Below are 22,190 nucleotides of genomic sequence, written 5' to 3'. Positions count from 1 at the left end.
GGACACAAGGAAGCTTTTGGAGGTTGGACTGGAGTGAACCCTCTTTGCTCCTAAAACACAGGTAAATGACACTCTTAATCTTACAAACGGGAAAAAGGAGGGAACATGACTTGACAATGTAACTACCACACAATGAAAATTAAGGCAGAAATTTGCCTAGCAGAGTTGTGCTTAGTTTTGTGGACAGCAAGGCTGTCCTCCAAGGAATGTACAGGTCTCTATGTACAGGGATCTTCATTCAGCTGCGGGAAGAGAGGGAACCAATGAAAGCATTTCTAAAGTGTAAACAAGTGTAAATTTATGGAATTCTTACTTTCAGAATCAGAAACAAGAATAACCAGATGTACATTTTCAACACCAGCTGGGGCTTTAAACTTAGCACATCTCCTTAAGCATTTCTACTTACCTTGACTGAGTAAGCCAATGAGATGGTGACTGCAAGTGGAAGACCTTCTGGCACGGCTACCACTAAAACTGTAACTCCAATAATGAAGAATTTCACAAAATATTGTATGTAAATTGGTGTGCACTCAGCAAGCCATGGTCTCTTCTGAACCCAGAATGTATCAATTACAAAATATAATACTAGAATGATAACTGTGATGGCAGACATCAATAAACCTTTCAGTACACAAAAAAAGGAAAAATGTAATTATTTAAATATTCCAGACATGACGCATTGTCAGTTACAAACTAGCCACTGGAAGAATACCTGGCTTGGTTACCCCTTATTTTAATTTCTCTGGGAAAGTGTTAACCTCTTTTTAAGCACTTGACATTGTCATATTTATTTTTTGCATCCAAGTATAGACCTGTCCTCAGAACTGGGTGACTTAACTGTATCTTCGATCTTCTACTAAAGCTGAGACAAAATAATAGGGAGTGACAAGGAAATACCAAAAACTTAGTAATAAACTGGTGCATTACATGTTGGTAACTTGCCCACTGCTGAAAGAGAAGTCAATAAGAATCTGATGAATGAGGAGAACTGAAATTAAATATTCGATGCTACCTTTCTTATTAAAAAATTATCTGAATTACTATTTTTAGTCTATTCTTATTACTTCATTAACTTAGAAAAACAAGAGGTAATCCTGTTACTAATTATTCACCTCTTTATTTTGTGTTATTTAGCCTCTAGTAATGAGTATTAAAAAATAAGGCAAGTCTACATTTCTGGGTCTAATAATCCAATCCAATGCTTATTGGACACCATCATTATCCTAAATCCACCCTTATCCCAAACACTATAGAGTCAATATTACCATTTGCCTGCATATTACAAAAAAAGAGTTACTATTTGCTATTAGATAATAAACTTCTTGAGGATAGAAATAAAGACTTTTTCCAACATATTCCTAGGAAGTAACAGGATAATGCAATTTTAGTGATTTTAATAACAAGTGCTGATTGACAAAGGTGATACTGCTAGAGGGCATGCTCTTTTTCTCTAAGAGCTACTTTTCTTTTTTTAATAGAGTAAGCAGTTCTCTCAACATGTGTTTTCTAATGATGGCAACAATTCAGTAATTTCAGCCTCACCAGGATGATGCTCTAATTCATTTATTTAACTAAACTATAACTTTCAGAAAAATATGTACTTCAATTTTTCATAAATACTAAAAAGAACAAAATGTGTGGTAAATTTTCATTTTGTTAAAATACAGCTGGGTAACCTCACTGCTAGCCTTCTATATTGTTCCCAAAAATTTAGAGATGAGAGCTTGGGACTTGTGAATAAGACACACTTAGGCATCAATCCTACCGTAACCGCTTATAAGCTAACTGACAGGGGACATGGTCCTTTATGTAAAGTGGGGATAACAGCCTCTAAGCTACAATGAATATCACAAGGATCTATAATAACTCAAAAGGCCTGGTACACTGTGAATAAAACTGAAAATATTTTTAACTCCTCTTCCACTCACAAAGCAACGATTTTTCAGCTCTATGTCAAAAATGTTTTTTAAGCAGGAAGGTGGCATATTTTAAAACAAAACAACTTATTTCCTTTGTATATCATACCTGCTTTGCCAATCTGAACAGCCAGCTTTGTAAGTTTCCCTTGTAAAACGGATTTTTCTTTTTTTGGCAGATTTGCTTTCTTTTTGTCTTTTTCATCACTGTCTCCACCATCCTCACTCTTCAAAGGCTGCATTTCCATGGCTGCACCATCCTGGGCTTTTGCTACATTTAAGAGCAAATGTAATTTCACAGCATTTTAAAAGCATGCATAACTTGACATTTTGAAACAAGTTTTGATAAAAATCAGTTTTCTTTCAGAAACTAGAAAAGATTTAAACATTCTGCTTTGTGTATGTATGTGTGTATGTCTACCCAGAGAAAATAAGACAACAGTGAGAGTTGGTTGTGAAACTCTGTGCTAGATTTGAGAATGTTGTGCCAGGTAATACAGATAAGATGTGAGAAGAATAAACTATGAACTAAATAATTTCTCTTCCCTGTATTGTGTTAGGTAATGAGACTTATTCCAAACACCACAAATCCCTTCCATATAATTTATGTCTATAACATACAACATTATGTATCATCTTACACATACAGAAATACCTATGTGTACAGATTCTTAAATAGGTGCAAAAATATTTGTTATATATTTTGTTTCTTAGGCATTTTTGCTAGTAGTAATATAGTAACCACTATTATAATACCTCAAGTGTTGAAAGTTACCTACATTTGGATTTTTCTGTACTTACAACCACAAATCACAATTAAAATCTTACTGACATTGTGAAGGCAGCATGATTAAGGCACTAATAGGAAGAGTTTAACCAAGTTAATATATATCACTGATTTCCCTTGCTACATATTTTATATTTTTGGATAAATACAGTACACAGTAGATACATTTTTGGATATAATGAAAAGAAGGTAACTGTACTTTTATCCTCCTGCATTTACCTTTGTTGCGATTCTCAATAGCTCCATCTTGTTTCTTATCTGTAGGAACAAAATGGGAATAAAAGCTTTCCAAAAGAAATGAATACAGGCATGCTAAATTATGCAAAGGTAGTTCACATTTCTGTAACAGCATTGTTACACAATGGTATGTGTGTTTGTATGTGTGTACAGACTAGAAAGCATCTGGCTTGTAATGACCTACTGGGTCAATCACTCAATGGGCCTTAACTTTTGCATCTACACTTGTTTTATTTCTCTGTAAGGTTTTACTTCTTTTTATGCTGCACTAGACCCAAATATAATACAAGAGGTTTTCCAATTAAATACAGATATAATCCTAAGAAAGCATAAAGGACAGGAGTAGGGTGGGAGGGAGAAATGTCATAGAAACACAATAAGCAGGAGAGCTTGATGGCAATGAGAACAAAAACAGCATGCATAAAGACAGGGGAGGAAAGTATTATCAGTTAATACAATTCTAATGATTCCCTTAGCTTTGGAGAAAAGGGAAAGATGAGAATGTCTGAAGCAATAAAGTCATCAAGGAGGGAATGGGTCTATTGTTTGGAAGTAGATAGGATAATATTAGAAATGACAAAGGAAGCATAATCATTCAGGCTATATTTCTTCCAACTACTTGAAATAGAAAACATGGAACAAATGTGGTCAAGAAGAAACAGAGGCTCAAGATGAGGAGATAGTAAGAAAACACCTAGTTACTTTCAATGACCTCAAGTCTAGAGAGACCAGAGAGACACATTCCAGATTACTAAGGGAACTAAGACAGATTACCCTACCCTGGACTGCTTTTGACTAGGAGGAGGGCTGGAAGTCCAGATGAAAAAATTATGTCTCATTCTATTAAAAACAAAAAAACGCAAGAATCAAAAATGGTAGACAATGAGTTAAATATTAATTCCTGGGAATACTTTTGACTGGGTTAAGAAAAACAGGGGTATAAGATATAAAAAAGGATGTTTACTGAAGAAGACACTGTGGAATCAGTAAGAACAAAGTAATGATACAAACTTCCCTTTCTTTTTTAAAAAATATAGTTTATTGATTATGCTATTACAGTTGTCCCATTTTCCCCCTTCACTCCCCTCCACCCTGCACACCCTCTCACACCCACATTCCCCCCTTTTAGTTCATGTGTCACACTTTTAAGTTCTTGGCTTCTACATTTCCCATACTATTCTTACCCTCCCCTTGTCTATTTTCTACCTACTATTTATGTTACTTATTCTCTGTACCTTTTCCCCCCCTCTGCTCTCCCACTCCCCTGTTGCTAACCCTCCATGTGATCTCCATTTCTGTGGTTCTGTTCCTGTTCTAGTTGACTGCTGAGTTTGTTTTTGTTTTAGGTGTGGTTGTTAATAATTGGGAGTTTGCTGTCATTTTACTATACATGTTTTTAATCTTCTTTTTCTTACATAAGTCCCTTTAACATTTCATAAAATAGGGGCTTGTGATGATGAGCTCCTTTAACTTGACCTTATCTGGGAAGCACTTTATCTGCCTTTCCATTCTAAATGAAAGCTTTGCTGGATAGCGCAATCTTGGATGTAGGTCCTTGCCTTTCATGACTTGGACTACTTCTTTCCAGCCCCTTCTTGCCTACAAGGTCTCTTTTGAGAAATCAGCTGGTAGTCTTAAGGGAACTCCTTTGTAGGTGACTGTCTCCTTTTCTCCTGCTGCTTTTATGATTCTCTTTATCTTTCATCTTGGGTAAGGTAATTATTATGTGCCTTGGTGTGTTCATCCTTGGGTCCAACTTCTTTGGGACTCTCTGAGCTTCCTGGACTTCCTGGTAGTCTACTTCCTTAACCAGAATGGGGAAGTTCTCCTTTATTATTTGTTTAAATAACTTTTCTACTTGCTGCTCTTCCTCTTCTCCTTCTGGTATTCCTATAATTCGGATCTTGGAACATTTAAAGATGTCCTGGAGGTTCCTAAGCCTCTCCTTTTTTTTTTTTTGAATTCTTATTTCTTCATTCTTTTCTGATTGGATGTTTCTTTCTTCCTTCTGGTCCACTCCACTGATTTGAGTCCCAGTTTCCTTCCTATCACTATTGGTTCCCTGTACATTTTCCTTTATTTTACTTAGCATAGTCTTCATTTTTTCATCTAATTTGCGACCAAATTCAACCAATTCTGTGAGCATCCTGATTACCAGTGTTTTGAACTGTGCATCTAATAGGTTGGCTATCTCTTCATCACTTAGTTGTATTTGTTCTGAAGCTTTGATCTGGTCTTTTGTTTGGGCCTTTTTATTTATTTTTTGGCTCAGCACAATGTTATGTAGTGAGGGGTGGAGCCCTAGGTGTTCACCAGGGCGGGGCAACCCAGTCCCTGTGTTGTCACACTGTATGTGGGGGTGGGGTCCAAGAGAGAACAAAGGCACTTGCTCTGCTCCCTGCTGGATTTTAGTCACTTCCCCCATTTTCTGCAAGCAAATTGGGCCCTTCTGGTGCTGATTCCTGGGTGGGTGGATTTATGTGCGTTCTAGGACCCTGTGGGTCTCTCCAACAAACTCTCCTGTGAGGCTGGGAGTTTCTCCTGGCACCTCAACACTCACATGTGTTTTCAATCGGTGTTTTGAGGCTTTATTCCTTGCGCGGGGACCCTGGGCTACATGGTCTCTCTCTCTCCCCAGTTTCACCTGGTTTATCTGTGCGAGAATGTGGGACCAGATGCACCGTGCCCCTCTATAGTCTGCTACCTCACTGGGTTCACCAACTGCTGCTCTGTGTGCCCAAGGTCTGCCAGCTGCCCTCCCGAGAGCCCACTCTGTCCCGGCTCCCCAACTCCACCCTTCCTACCGGTCTGGAAGAATGTGTCTAACTTTAACTCCTTGGTTGTCAGACTTCCATACAGTTCAATTTTCTGTCAGTATTGGTTGTTTTTTTGTTTTTAAATTGTTGTTGTCCTTATTTTGGTCGTGAGAGGAGGCACAGTGTGTCTACCTATGCTTGGCCAGAAGTCCCCTTTTTTTTTAAATAGGCCTCATTGACTAGGCTCCTGTAAACAAGGATGGGGTACCCCAGATGATCAAGAGTGCAGACTCTTGAGCCAGGCAAGTGGGTCTGATCTGCCACTTACTAGATTTTTGACCCGGAACAAGTTTTATGACCTCCATACATCTCAGGTTACTCAAGAGTCTCTGCATCTTATGACAGTGATGATTAATGGGATAATGCATATAAAGCATTAAATAAATGGTATCATTACTACTGGTTTTCAAACTGCCTTCCACTCTACCTAAGGAGGCACATGGGAGGCCTGCAGTGAGAGACAAGAAAAATCTAGAATGTGAAGCTTGTTACCCTCACTTGCAGCAAGAACTTTTCAAACACGTTTTTTTTTAAAATTAAGGTTTCATAGCCAAAGACAAAACCCAAAGAACAACACACCTAAATATTAAAAACACTGCTGTAGTTAGAGCAAACCAAGATTTTTAGTGAGGCATTTATTTTAGATCTCAAAATACTTACATGTGTGAGAGAAATATGGGCTTATTGCTCTAAGTTAACACTAAGCAAATTTAAGTGGTTAAACAGTAAACTGCTGTCACCCTAAAGAGAAACAAACTTTGCAGGAATGATCCTGAGTAGAAGAAAAGTGTGGTACAGCAGGTACTTAGAAGCAGGGTGGGGAGAACTTTTTAAAAGAAGTACCATGCTGCCTACTAAATGAGTGTAAGTTGTCTCCTTATGAATGATGATTTTCTTATAAGATCCTTGTAGATGAACTACAGTTATCAAGTTTGCTGATGACAGATTACTTGGAAGGACAGCACATATAATGGATCACATTAAAAATCTTTGTATCTAACAATGAGTTGAATATAACATGACAAGCATAACAGGTGTCAGAGTAAAGTCTTGGTCTTATGTCCAAAAATCAACTCCACGAGTACAGACTGGAAAATCTGCATAGAAAACTTGAAAAAGATAAAAATATCAATGAGACCAAAATGTAACAAGGTTGACAAAGAAAGCTACAGTGGAGGAAAAAATAAGCAAACAGGAAGCAAGAGTTTAATTCATTTTTCTGGTCAGACGACAGATTCTAAAACTACAGAATAAATAGAATAAAGGCAATGGAAGTGTTCAAGGAGATGATGAATTTACCCCACGGTAAGGCGGATTGATGCCTTCACTAAAAGGCTTTCTGGGCTATTTAATCTAAAAGAAAAACTCCCCCTCCAGTAATTCTACTACTTGAAAGTGCAGTATTGGGTAGCTGTAACTTTTTGTAGAATTTTTCATATCATATATCATGAAAGAAATGTATGTTTTTGTACCAGTTCTTACAACTTAGTTGTGATATTTCTAAATACCAATTCTTATAACAAATTGCCATTCTTACTTTTCTTTTCCTTTTTCTTCTCATCTTTCTTCTCTTCCTCTTCACCTCCAGCTCCAAGTAAGGTAAAGATAATTCCAGTTTGAGAATTTACACCTACAGCAGTAACTACCATTCTTCCGGAGCCTTCCATTACGTGAGTTCCTATAAAAACAGAAAACTTGTTTGTTTGCAATATCCTTAATATTTAATAAAATAAATTCAATAACTGAAACATTAAATAAAATATAAATTCTTATGTTTAAGGTTTTAACTCTGTAATCACTCATATCTATGTGCAATGCTCAACTCTACCACTCACTTATGTAATACTGGGCAAATTATAATATCTCAATTCCTCATCTATAAAATAGATATAACAGATCTATAATGAGACTCAAACCTATAAATGTTCAGTGCTTAGCAGTGCCTAGAATTTGTAGGGGGTCAGTTTTTTAAATTATAACATCATCATACTCAGGACATTTTTCTGAGAAATAGACTGCTTACTAAAGAAATGTGCTTAGAACCAAAGGTGCAGCACAGCAACATGTCACACCCCCCACCCCCAGCCCTACAACCTCCACCTGAGCTAGACTTTCCTCCAGGCCTGCCTAGATTACTACAGTAGCCTCCTATCTAGTCTATCTTTCCAGTCCATTCTAAAGTCAGTTTTAATCTTCCTAAAGTGTCATTTTTATCCTAAGCCTCTCATGGCTCAAAAACATCTCACCCTATATTGTCAACTAGACTAAGTGCAACATTTTCACTTTTAGACAAACCAACCTTTCATACTTTTTCACCAACTATTTTAACATAAAATTACATTACAGGAAGCTACGGAGCAGACATGAGAATACTGATTGAATTCAGACTGTCCCTAACAACAATTTTGAAAGTTAGCAAGTATTTTTATTCTTTTCTAGAAACTTGTACAAGATTACACAACAAATAACTGGCAAGGCAAAGATTCAATCCTGCTCTGTCAGCAGAGGAGTATAATCTTCTTACAATATAATGCTGATAAATTTGCTTATAGTTTTCCAACTCAGACAGCCACATCTGTACACCTTTTATCATTCATTAAAAGGCTTTCCACCTCTCTAATATTTTGGTGAATTTTAAGAAGCTTTCATACTTAATTCTTTTAACACTGTATTAAATATTCTTGACAGTTATCACTCATTTGATCTCCCTGTTTACAACCACCTGGAGGACAGCACCTACCATCATCTTATTTAACAAGTCAATACTCACAGTTTATTTGCTAAGATCATAAATCATATGCTCTTACTCCATTACCTAAGACTTTATACATGACTATTAATTAATTATGGAGTAACTTTTCCAATACAAATTTTTAGGCCTTTGATTTTCTTGCTTTCAATATCTATATTCTGAACATTTCACTACTTATTAGTTTCTTGTCCAGTGAAAATGCAAGGGAAACAAGAAATAAAATTCAGGATAGTGAAACAATACTTACTGGGCAAATACTATGTGTAAAAGACAATTGTTTCTTTTAATAATTATGGCTTTTGGCCCTTTCCAATTCTTTATGTTCTGTTCTTCTTTCCCATAGGTTATTGTATGTTGGCAGTTAATGTGCTCAAAGTAAACAGTTTTGTTCTGGTTATACCCCTACTGCTTACTTTTAAAAATCTAAATTTAAGAAGCCAAGAACAGCAGTGAGAGATGGCATCAAGAGAATAAATTTAAAAATGAATGCATCTCATGTTTTAGTACATTTTTGGAACAGGGAAATAAATGCAGAAAACTTTCCCACCCATACTGTGATAAGAGACTCCATAAAGTTATTTCAATCTTTTCTTAAGCATGGAAAATTTTTTGAGTTCTCTTGGTATATTTGGTGTGTTGGGAACCTGAGTATATATAAACTTACCAGAAATGTCTGTAAAAACAAGCAAGCACCAAAGTTCAGTTAAAGGATGTTAACCTGAAGCTCTTAGGTAAATAAGGTAGATGTACATACAAGCTCATAAAGTATATATGGCAAAAAGGCAAAGAAGACTATTCACCAAATACCATGGCCCAGCTAGTCTATGGAAGTAAGATAGGATCAAATAGCTTCCCTCTCCTTTGGAAAGATTGCAGATTTTATTTGGTTAACATTAAATACTGCTTCTTAGAAGCATGGCAAGAAACAAGTAAAATAAGTATACAATATATATAAATACATTCTTCTATGAGGTCTGTCCGGAAAAAGTGTGGCCATTGTTAATATAACGAGAACACTTTGTGCAACATCAACATAACCCGGCAGCCAAGGAGAGTGGACTGGAATGCGCATGCATGAATAATGATGACTTCACTGTACTAGTCAGTGGGAGCAGAAAATGCCTTTGAGTGAGCATCTGTACTGTGTGGCCACTGCATTCAAAATAACAGAGCGAGTAGAGCAATGAATCTGCATCACATTTTGCATTAAGCTGCAACATTCCTCTGGGGAAACTATTGAGATGATTCAGAAGGCTGCAGCTATTGGCAACTGGTGACTGGCAGCTTCACCACAACAATGTGCCCATTTACGCATCACTTCTTGTGCAGTGTTTTGGGGGAAACATCACATCATCCAGGTGGCCCAGCCCCCCTCCTACAAACCAGATTAGGTGCCTTGCAACTTCTGGCTTTTCCCCAAACTAAAATCACCTTTGAAAGAGAAGAGATTTCAGACTGTCGATGAGATTCAAGAAAATATGACGAGGCAGCTGATAGCAACTGGGAGAACTGTGTGAGGTCCCAAGGTGCCTACTCTGAAGGGGACTGAGGCATCATTGTCCTATGTACAATGTTTCTTGTATCTTGTATTTTCTTCAACAAATGTCTCTATGTTTCATATTACATAGCTGGATACTTTCTGGACAGACCTCGTTTATCTAAAGTATTTCTGCATATTTGGAATAAATTACATAAAACCATATAAATCTAAAGAAAAACCCAAACAGAATACATATATTCTTATTGGTGTAGGATATTGAATCAACACAAATCTCAAGATTCTTTTCAAAGAAATGTTAGGTCTGTATTATAATAGAAACTTTCACCCTATTTATAATAGTGTTTATAAATGTACATACATGTAATTACTCTGATTTTTAGTGGTGGGATGTTCTGCAATATGCTTTTTTGGCACATACTTACAAATCTTAGACAGGTTAACAGTTAAACTCATGTATGTGCCCCTAAGTTGTGATTCTAACTGAACTGACCGTTGTCACAGGTTTGCCTTTGGTTTCAGTAAAACCATGTTCAACCAACTGAAATATAAAATTCAGAAAAGATTTGAAAAATTATGGCTGTCAAATTACTGAATAGTTAAATCATCTGGAATCTCCTTATAATGTATAGAATGTTAGCATTTCATTAACATCTGAAAATGATAATAGAAGACAAATTGACAACAATTTGCTCCCTCCACACTCTAGTATAATTCAATCTAATATATTTTAGAAGGCAGCTTATAATTGCGCCCATCATCCCTTCCATTTCATTTCCAATTAACCTTAGGTCAAGCTATCACAGTCAGGCTATTGTAAGAAACGTCCAAGTAGACAACCACTTCCTCCCCTTTCAAACAGAGTACCCTCACCCATACAAATCCTTCCCTTGTCCATTCTTAGAACATGCTTAGCCATGTGCAAATTTAATCCTGTCTAGTAGATGTGGTGCTACTCCTGGACCTACTACTCATTAGTCATATAATCTTTCAGAAATAGTTTATGTTTTTAGACTCTGTCTTCAGTAATTTAACGTGGCAGTGGGGTTATGAAAACTTCAAAGGTTTTATCAGTTCTTTTTCTCTCTTTTTAAAGATTTCATTTATTTTTAGAGAAAAGGGAGGGAAAAAGAGAGAAAAACATAGATCTGAGTGAGAAATATCCATTGACTGCATCCTGCACATGCCCTAACCCTGGACCAAACAGCAACTCAGGCATGTGCCTTTTGTAGGGAATTGATCCAGCGACCTTTCACTTTGAGGAATGATGCCCAACCAACTGAGCCACAGTTGTCAGGGCTTATCAGTTCTTTAAAAAAAACCCTAAACCCTGTCCTTTGTAGATCACCATAGAGAATCTACTAATTTGCTTTAAACACGTCATTCTTCAATTTTATACTTCAACAGGCCATAAATGTGATACAGAAAAACAGAACAATTCAACAGAGATCATTTAATTTATATTTTAGTTTTAGTGTTAAACTAAAATTACCTAACACTGATTCTCAAATCTCTTGAGTCTTTTTTAACTTACGTTTCCTCATTTGTAAACTATAGCTCTGGATTCAAAGACTTCTATTTGACAGCTTACCAAAAAAATCACTAAGGGTTATAAAGATTAAGCCAGCATAAAATCCAGAATCCTCCTCACATTATTAGCTCTCAGGGAAACTATGTTTGCTGACAATGGTATACAGTTGTGAGAGCAAAAAAAAAGTCATGAAAGAAATTCATACCTGATAGAAGTAAGGGATCCTTATCTAAAGACTTCTTAACATGATCAGATTCACCAGTCAATGAGCTTTCATCAATTTTAAGATCATTGCCTTGAATAAGTATGCCATCAGCGGGAAGAAGATCGCCTAAAACAAAAAACAATAATGTGCTAAATTGTGAACAAGATTACAATAATTTTACATCTAGTGTCAGGTCTCTTCTCTTTTTTACTTACCATATTTCACTTGAGCAATATCTCCCACAGTGATGTCAGCTACAGGTATCTGAATGACCTGACCACCCCTGATAACAGTGAACTTCTGTTCTTGTTCAATTCGACTCTGCAAACCTCTAAACTGTTTTTCCTTACTCCAGTCATTGAAAGCTGTCACTAATACCACACATACTACTGACAAGAGGATTGCAGCTCCTTCAATCCAACCAGTTTCACCTTCACCTTCTTCTTCTCCAACAGAAACTTCTCCACAAACTATTTGGAAAGAAAGAAAATGCTCATTAAAAAGGATTCTGAATTGATGGCAATAGATATGTAGTAAGTATATCATCTTTATATACCTAGTTAATTTCACTTATCGCTCTAAACACCTCACTGAACTCAAAGCACCCCATAATAAAAAAAATGCTTACTATGTCAATTTCAAGTTCCCTGACTCTGAAGATTCTCAACCTCAGGAAAGGGAGACACTCTAGGACTGCAGAAAATTAAATCCTGATCCAAAGACAAATTACTGGTTTATGACAGATACCACCACCTACCCTAGAGCGCTGTTATGAGGATTCAACGAGAAGGCATTTGTAAAGTAAGTAGAGCAGTACCTGAGACATCCTTTCACACTCAACCAATGGTTAATGCTATTAATAACTACATATGGTAAGCAAGACACCCATGAAAAGTATCATGTGCTTTCCATGAATAATGCTTACTATATTAATTTTACTGGAACATGATTAAATGTTAGCTTTCATAACATGAAAAGTTATGTAAACTTAAGTGTTACTCATTAATTCAACTATTTGAGCACCTACTCTACATATCAGACACCAGTTCGGGAGCTAGGGATACAGTAGTTAATAAGACATGTAAGCTCCCTCTCCTCAAAGAACCTATCTTCAGATTGGTAGGTGCAGATGAAGTATAAAGAGTTTAGACAATAAAACACAAATAATGAAATCAGGTATCATAAATGCCATGAAGAATATAAAGCATGATGGAATGCTTACAAAAGAAAGAAGGCTAAGAATAGCTGGGTGAACAGAGAAGGCCCCTCTAAAGTGTCTATGACATTTGGGCTAGGAGCTAGGAGCTGAATGATAAACAGTAACTAACCATATAGCTCTAATAATAGCATTCCAGGGACAGAATGAAGTCAGTACAGAGGCTCTATGGCAGAAAAAAATTTGAAAAAACATTAAGGAGGGTAAAAAAAAGCAAACACTCAAGACTCTAGATTTAATCAACAATGAAGAAATAATGGAACAGTGCTTTTTGGACTTTGGAATGTAATTTATCTGTGAGTCTAAAATCAATTCAGTGGGTCATGACCAGCATTTTGAAAAATGAAACAGAACAAAATAGAAAGGATATAGAGGTAGTAAAGGTACATGTTGTTTCTTAAAAGCTTACTTTGATTATTTATAAATTCATATGAAGGCATATGTTCTTCTGCATTCCTACATAAAGTTCTTTCTGGTTGAGGGTTGAGCTGAAATCTCTGAAAGTCAATGGTTCACTTAGGACAGGCAAAGCAAGAAAAGGATGATTCAGAAGAAAAGAATAAGTAAATGAATGACACTAGAAATAATTAATGTGTATTACAGAATAGTGGGCATGAACTGAAGAGAGAATTGAGGTGCAAGGCTGCTAAATAAAGATTAATCTGGGAGAGTTATGAAGGACAGAAGACAGAGGCTAGAGTAAGATCAATTGGGGATGAAATAGAAAGAATGATATAAACATTCATAAAAAATTTGCCTTTTATTTCATGAATGTGTAATAAAATTTTCCAAAGACTGAATTATATGTGCTAATACAACAACAATGAATGCAGGAGCAGGTGGATTTTGAGTGTCTTAAAAGGCCCTCATGACATTGACAATTCCAGATTATTTTCTCAGTTGGATAGAATATCAGTGTGTCCTTAAGCAATTTGAGAATGGGCCTGTCGCTACATCCTACGAATTCCAATTCCATAAAATTTGTTCCAACCTTATTAGTAACAAAATCTACTCCTGCTGAAAATATTTTCCTTTAGTTTTCTTATAGTAATGATGAAGGAAAAGGTTAAAAGTAAAAAGTTTTTAATAATCTGCTAACTCACTGAATTCTAGAATACCAATTCCCAGTATTCTATAATTACAGCTGGGTATACTAAAAACTAATGATTTTAGCAATATGTTGCTAAACATGGTATGACCCTTTTCAGATAAAAAAGGCACTTTTACACATCTTCACACCTATCCCCACTCATGTACATATATATGAGCACACACAGACACATTTTTACAAAAACACTTTCAAAATATGGTAGCATATATATCAAATTGGTATAGTAGTAATCTCTTAGAAGCAGGATTTTCAATGAGCAATTGCTATGAAATGTTATTCCCCTCTAATACTCTTATAACAAAATATATACTATTTTCTTGTATTATTTAATAAAAATAAAGAAAAGCTTTTAAACTAAAAACATTTTAAATGTAATTTGGGTTAATATCGACAAGAACATTGCCTAAATCCTTTCTTAGCTACATTAGTTATTCTTAAACACAGGCAGTTTTGACCCTTTGGGATGCTGGGCAATGCCTGGACACCTTTTTGACTGCACCACCTTGGGAGGTGGTGTAGTGAACAAGGCGAAAAAAAAAAACCTGTTTCAATGCAAAATGTCAAAAAGCAGTTAAAGTAAGTTAAAGCAGATTTATGATTCTATAATGTATTTTCCACTGGTCAGAATACTTATGTAGTATAAACATTTCTAGAATAGCAAGGAAATTACCAAATCATGTATATAACAACACATTTTTAAGAACTTCAAAATAACAGGAGAATATGATTTTCATAATGATTTTCCAAAAGATGAAAAAATATTTCACAATAGTGTTTTAAAAACCTAAAAATAATGATAGCACAGACCACATCATACTTATGGCTCAGTTCCTTGCCAGACATGTATACAAGTATGGGCAGGTTATTTAACTTCTGTGTCTCCCTGTAAAATGGAGGTGATACTACATATATCATAGGGTTACTTTGAAAACTATGTGAGATAATACATTTAAAAGGGCTATTGAAGGCACTATTGGGGTGTCTAGTACATAGCAGAGTCAATAAATGCTGGTCTGCTGTTATTAGGTAAGCTAATGAGCTGTTATTAGGTAAGCTAATGAGCTGAATTAAGCAAAACACATAAATGTCTGTCTTTTTTCCTCCCCAATTTACTTACGTGCATTATCCCCTTCTGGAGGCTGATAAAAAGAAAGGCCCAATGATACTATGGCTGCAATTTCTAATATAATTAAAGTGACATCTTGTAATGCTTCCCATACTAACTGAAGAAAGGTTTTTGGCTTTTTAGGAGGTATAAAATTCTTTCCAAACACTGTTTCTCTTCTTTCTATATCTGCAGGGTTTCCACTTAAACCTAATAAAAAGAAAAAAAATTTCAGTAAATGGTTTTAGTAACAAATGAAAATACCTATTTTATTAAAAACATATTCATTCTTTACACTTTAGATTCCAATTCATAAGACCCTATCAAAACAATTTATTTTTGTGCATTAGTCATGTTCGGAACTTAAATCACTACAAACATGTGCATGCTTTAAAATAACATTTTAAGTAGATAACTCAAAATTAGATTAAGAATTTTCACTTTTCTAAACTGCTTACTTTTTTACTATACTATCTTATTCTACCTTGTAGACTGCTTGAGACCAGAGCTGATATGACACTTTGATCATTTTTATACTGGAATTAAACATTTCCATGACCTTTACTATGATGTTTCCCCTCCAAAAAATGGGGAGCTTTATGAAGATATTTATTTTGCTTTACTTACTGCATCTAGGTTAACTTAATGAATACCTTTGATTTCACTTGTATGTAATGAAGAACAATGTAAAGTTTATCTAATCACAAGCTCTAACACTTCTCTTACCAACATGTCCTGTTATGTTTGGATTGATAAAAAATTTGCAAGTGACAAAAAAAAAAAAAGAAAGAAAAAAAAAAACGAAAGGAAAAAGACCCAGAAAACTTAGAATGACCTTTATTTCAAGTTTTACTTTTAGGATTTATTTTCAATTTAAGAAATATTGACTGACTGCAACTATTGTTCCTATTAGGGAAATAATGTTATGCCTAGAGTGTGGAATTAGAAAGCTATGTGGGAAGAGGCAAAGAGAAAGTTGGATGACCATCAATTTTGCCTCCTTTACCCTATTCAACAAATCCTCCTTTAATTTAACCCGTTGATCCCGTCAAATCTAGATATATCCAAATTGGATAATGCAAAGCAGGTATACATGTACATTACTGTGGGGCATGAGGGGGGCAGAGATACCAGGGTGATATGATTTTTAATTTATCATCACAAACTTGTATTTATAATGAATCCAATTAACTTCAATGCCTTTTCTTTTTTTGCAAGAGCTCATTCTAAGAGCACATCAAAGGAGGAAGACAGGAAAACAGATTACTGGAAGGCTCCGGGCTGTAAGTGTTTTAGCTATTATCTCAATGCAGAGGGAGGCAGAGGGTAGGGGAGAACAAAGAAAGTACACTGTTAGAATATAAAATGAGAAACAAATTGGTAAATTTTAAAGTATTTATTTATTTTGTTAAAGGTACCAAAAATATTCTGAGCATGTTTTCACTAGCAGCTCTAGCAAAGTTGGTCCATACTGGGCAGTTCAAAAAGATAACACATTTCTGATGACAAAAGTCATCAACTGAAAGCTTCCACAGAGCTCTAGGCTTTAAGAGCCAATGGAAAGAAAGGCAGTGAAAGATTGTAGCAATTGTTATTGGGGGAAAGGCACTTCCAGAGAAGAAACGTGCAAATTATAATTCAGAATCCACACTGTTTCTTCAGACCAAAGCAATGCTGCTCAATCACACTTGGCTACTACAAACAGTTAATAATGGTCCCTGATTTAATAGGAGAACAGGAAAATCAATGCAGTGAGGTTTTCTACAAGTTACTTGTTTTAAAGAACTATACTTTGAGATGCTATTCTGAAATGATGTTCTTGCTGCTTTTCAAATTAAATGTCCTTTCTTTTATGAAAGGATGATTATTAGATAGTAGGTAAGTTTGCCTTATATTTTAATACCCTTCCTAGCAAAAATAAAAGACTGCTATTTCTCCTCCCATCAGTCTTCAATGTTTTCTAAAAATTTGTTTGAAGATATTATAATGTTCTATCAGTTTAGTTCACACTTAATAGAACCCACCATTAATTACACATACAACACCAGGTAATCACCACTGTAAATAGAAAAGTAATTAATCAAAACTCATATTGGTTATAACAGGGGCCAATATTTTATGTTAATGCTGAAAAGAACAGCAACAGAGCTAAAGATAGCTTATACTTGTATCATGGAAAAAATCTGGGAATGAAAAAAATCAGGGGGTCCTACAGGTTATTGTAATTCTTCCGTAATACCACCACACATATAAATAAGCACATGCCTAGGTCACTATACCAATAAAGTTGTCTGGTTGAGGAATTAGAAGACCAAGTTCCAGTTCACCTACTGAAATCTTGTGTAAGTCACTTAAACTCTTTGAGGGTTAAGGGGGAACATTAATATTCATTGATATAACTAATAAGATTGTTTGGAAGGAACAAAGGAAAAGGTAAGCAGTATGTAAATCATAAATGACAAGGTAATAGTTACTGAGTAAAGAAAATGGGAAGACAAGTTACAAAATGAACACTATAGGTTTCAACTCCATTTGGGAGCAATTAATTTCTATTAATATAAAATAATAAGCTTACATAACATAAATATAATGAAGTTAAGTGTTCTGTAACAATCATCTGCTTCCCAACAGATACTTATTGAATATTTGCTACTTCCAAGGACTGTTCCACATGCTGAAGAGTCAGTACGAACAACTCAAGCCCTACATTCAGCAAGATTACAATATATTATATCATACTATAGTATATCATATATTATATTAGATGGAGAGAAAGACAATTAAAATAATATGGAGAGGACTGGCATTTATTCTAAGTATAATGGAAATTACAATAATCTTTTTTTTTCCTGGAAGTCCCTCTCCGGATCGACTCTTTATAGTAACTTATTTTTTCTTTTTTTAAAGTATTTTTTATTGATTATGCTATTACAGTTTTCCTAATTTTCCCCCTCTATCCCCCCTCTGCCTTGGCCCTCCAACCCTCCAGCATTGTGCCCTCTTAGTCAACGTCCAAGAGTTGTACATATACATTCTTTGAGTCCTCTGTTTCTCATACCATTTTTAATCTCTCCCTGTCTAGCTTATGCCTACTAACCATGCTGCTTCTTCCCTGTACCTTCCCCCCTCTATTTCTCCCTCCCCCCTCCCCTCCGAAATCCCTCCATGTGATGTCCATTTCTCTGATTCTGTTCGTATGCTTAGTTTTTGTTTCCGCTGTTTTTCATTTCTTTTAGGTTCATTTGTTGATAGTTGTGAGTTTGTTGTCATTTTACTGTTCATATTTTTTATCTTCTTTTTCTTAGATAAGCCCCTTTAACATTTCATATAATAATGGCTTGGTGATGATGAACTCCTTTAACTTGACCTTATCTGGGAAGCACTTTCTCTGCCCTTTCATTCTAAATGAAAGCTTTGCTGGATAGAGTAATCTTGGATGTAGGTCCTTGCCTTTCATGACTTCAGATACTTCTTTTCAGCCCCTTTTTGCCTGCAAGAGTTTGTTTGAGAAATCAGCTGATAGTCTAATGGGAATTCCTCTGTAAGGTAACTCTTTCCTTTTCTCTTGCTGCTTTTAAGATTCTCTCCTTGTCTTTAATCTTGGGTAACTTAATGATGATGTGCCTTGGTGTGTTCCTCTTTGGGTCCAACCTCCTTGGGACTCTCTGGGCTTCCTAGAAGTCTGTTTCCTTCACCAGACTGGGGAAGTTTTCCTTCATTATTTGTTCAAATAAGTTTTCAATTTCTTGCTGTTGCTCTTCTCCTTCTGGCATCCCTACAATTTGGATATTGGAACATTTCAGGTTGTCTCAGAGGTTTGTAAGAGTCTCTTCACTTTTTTAAATTTTTGTTTCTTCATTTTGATCTGGATGGATATCTCTTTTTTCCTTTTGTTCCAAATCATTGCTTTGAGTCCTAGTTTCCTTCCTGTCACTTTTGGTTCCCTGAACATTCTGCTTTATTTCACTCTGGGTATCCTTCATTTGTTTTTTCATTTTTTGACCAAGCTCAATCAGATCTGTGAGCATTTTGATTACCAGAGCTTTAAATTCTCCATCAGATAGGTTGGCAATCACCTTCTCGCTTAGCTCTTTTTCTGGGGCTCTACTCTGTTCTTTCATTTGGGCTGTATTTCTTTGTCTCGGCACAGCTGACAGGTTGTAAGGGGGTGGGGCCTGTAGGTATTCGCCCAGGCAGGGCAACCCCCTTTGCTGCACTGCCTGCGTGGGAGGGGCCAGAAAGGGAACAGCATGGCTCGACAGCTCTTCTCAAGCACACTTTTCAACAGACTCTTCGACTCTCTTGTGAAACTGGGAGCTTTTCCTACCATGGCAACCCCAGCCATAGCCCACAGCCACCTGAGTCCCCTTAAGTCAGCCCCTCCAGCACAGCCTGCAGAGCTGGGCAGCCAGCTCCACCCACAATGCCATGCATCGCCACGGTTTTTCTGAGTCTGCCAGCTGGTCCGCCACCTTACCAGTCTGGTTGTTCTGGTTGATTTTTTTTTAATTTCTTGGTTGGAGTTCCAAGCAGTTTGGTTTTCTGGCACTTTTGGTTTTTTATTGATTTCAGATTGGTTGTTGTTTTCCTTTTGGTTGTACAAGGAAGTGAAGGGTCTCTACACTTCCATCTTGGCCAGAACCCCAAGAATCTCATTTACCTGAGGTAAATAGTTGTTCGAAGAGGGCAAGAGTAGAGAAAAAAGACCATTTGGGAGGCTGCTGAAGTACAAAGTAAGAAATAATGGTGGCTTGCGTCTGGGTTTTAGATGTAGAGGCGAGTGACTTGGTCTGCCAGCTATCTTGCAAAGAGATCAAACAAAACTTGCTGAAGGAGAGGGTGTAAATGAAAGAAAGAGATGAATAAAGAATGTAATCTAGATTTTGTTGGTCCACGCACTTATGTGGATAAATGGTAGAGACATTTACTAAGGAAGAGCAGGCTTTGGGAATTGCAGAATTGGGTGGAAAAAGGGAGGCAGAAGTTAATGGGTTTCTCCTACAAGTTTACACATGAGATACCCATTAAACAAATAAGCAGAGCTGTCTAGTAGATAGCTAGCTATCCATATTCCAAACTCAGGGAGAGATGTGAGCCAGGGTCATCAATATGCAGATGACTCTGGAGCCATGGGCCCAATAAGAGTTCAGGAAAGCTACTAAGTAGATAAGAACAGAGCAGGACTGAGGCAAGAGCCTTGGAACAATCCAACATTTGACAGGGAAAGAAAAGCAAAAAGCAACAAAGAAGAAACAGAAGTTTAGGGAAGGGTGTAATGATGCATAAACAGGTTTGTGCAATACTAAGAAAGTATAGAAAACAAGAGTTTTTTTAAAGTAGTAGATAATGTGGCTGACTATGTCAACTGGTTTTCACTAGATGGAGGCCAGTGACATTGATAAGAAGTCTTCTAAGCTCAGTGGTATGTAAAGAAAGTCTGATAAGAAAGAACTGAACAGACAATGGGAATGGGTAGGTGGAAACAATGAGTATCAATAACTTTTTCCAGGAGTATGATGCAACAGGGAAATAAAGCAGGAAAGGTGAATTAAAATGGGTAAATACACCCATTTTGCTTTTTAAATATGAATGATACATATTAAGGCAAGTTGTTTGCCCAGGGAAATGATTAAGTAGAGACATTGATGATACAGGAAACACAAACTAATGCTAGAGTAAAGCCTTTAAAGAAGCAAGAGAAAACAGGATCCAGGGCATGGGTATTAGTCTATTATAGATACAGGAAGAGGCTTCCACTATGAGGAGAGAGAAAGCAAAGTTCTTAGGGGAGAGATATAGCTATGTTGGTGGAACCAGTAATGAGACTATGGTCTGAGTTATAAAAATATAGTAGACATGATATAAATATCATTAAGGACAACTTATGAATAAATGTAACTAGAAATCTTCTGCCTAGTCCTGTTGGCTCAGTTGATTGTAGTGCTAGTGGCAATGAGGCCAAGGGCAGGCACTGCATTGATCTCCTTATAGCCCAAGTAGCTTCACAAGGAAACCATCACAAGCAGCCTCAGAATTATATACTTTTGGGCTCTAAATTCACCACTGTGGGAAGTTAAAAAAAAGTCTGTATTTATTCTATAAATACATAATGGCTTGAGAGTACTGTTATATATTTGAAAAGGACATATTATGGAATCAAATGCAAATTATATCAATGTTTTACAAGAAAATGTAGCTAATACATTTTCTGTGGACTAATAAAATTGTCTCAATTTAGGAAATTGGCTAATACACAGCACACATCATAGTCTTATCAAATTCTGTATTTGAAATTATGTCCTATTTGTGTGTATGCATGTGCACGTGTCTGCGTGTGCTGTGACAGTGGTGGTGGCAGCAGCCACCCTGACTTCTTTAGGTGAGGGCCACAGGAAAACATACAGACATAGAAAGCATGTAAAATTTCTTTTTATGTGTATTCTTCTTGGGAAACAGACAATTGCTCTCATCATATTCCCTATTTCAAAACACCAGGAGACTCCCCCTACCCCACCAAATTTCAGAGTCACTGGTCTAAAGTCAAACTTATACATTCATTCCTAAATGCCTACTTACTGTGAGCCAGCACTATGATAGGCACTAAGCATACACAGGAAAATGAGTCAGACAGGATGCCTTTCTGACATTTGCCCTCAAAGAGCTCATAGTTTGGGGGACAGACTGATAAGTGGTAAGTTAATCGCAACCCAGTGTGTTAAGTATTAGGATGGAAGTGGTGAGGGTGTGATGGGAGTACACAGGGGGAGCTGGAGTCCCAATTATAGAGGATTGGGGAGGACAAGGAAATTCTAAGATATCTAACGTGAGATCTTAAGAATGATAAAAGATAAACAGTCATAGGAAGGATGAGGTAAAATGTTTTAGATGAAGAGACTAGTATATTATGTGAGAGGCCCAGAAACAAGCGTGATCTTGACATAAGAGTATTTAAGTGAATTGAAAATTTTGCTATGCCCAAACACTGAGTAACAGAGTTGGAAAGAAAGTAAGGTTAG

At 36.3% G+C, this 22,190-nt stretch overlaps 1 protein-coding gene across 5 annotated transcripts in view; it reads right to left on the bottom strand.

The window, feature by feature from the left end:
* Nucleotides 1-22,190, bottom strand: part of ATP2B1 (ATPase plasma membrane Ca2+ transporting 1) — a 127,189-nt gene that overhangs the window by 38,359 nt on the left and 66,640 nt on the right. For all 5 annotated transcript variants that reach the window (XM_036018589.1, XM_028531596.2, XM_036018587.1 and 2 more), the window contains exons 3-9: nucleotides 15,187-15,384; nucleotides 11,958-12,212; nucleotides 11,743-11,868; nucleotides 7,294-7,434; nucleotides 2,923-2,961; nucleotides 2,026-2,187; nucleotides 407-621 (exon numbers count right to left, since the gene is read on the bottom strand). In XM_036018589.1, coding sequence (XP_035874482.1) covers nucleotides 407-621; nucleotides 2,026-2,187; nucleotides 2,923-2,961; nucleotides 7,294-7,434; nucleotides 11,743-11,868; nucleotides 11,958-12,212; nucleotides 15,187-15,384 — 1,136 coding nt within the window. The remainder of the gene's footprint in view (nucleotides 1-406; nucleotides 622-2,025; nucleotides 2,188-2,922; nucleotides 2,962-7,293; nucleotides 7,435-11,742; nucleotides 11,869-11,957; nucleotides 12,213-15,186; nucleotides 15,385-22,190) is intronic.

Source organism: Phyllostomus discolor, chromosome 2 (genome assembly GCF_004126475.2).
Source record: "Phyllostomus discolor isolate MPI-MPIP mPhyDis1 chromosome 2, mPhyDis1.pri.v3, whole genome shotgun sequence".
In the NCBI taxonomy this organism is placed as follows: domain Eukaryota; kingdom Metazoa; phylum Chordata; class Mammalia; order Chiroptera; family Phyllostomidae; genus Phyllostomus; species Phyllostomus discolor.
The sequence above is the reverse complement of the archived record's forward strand: the minus strand, read 5'-3'. Positions and strand labels throughout refer to the sequence as shown.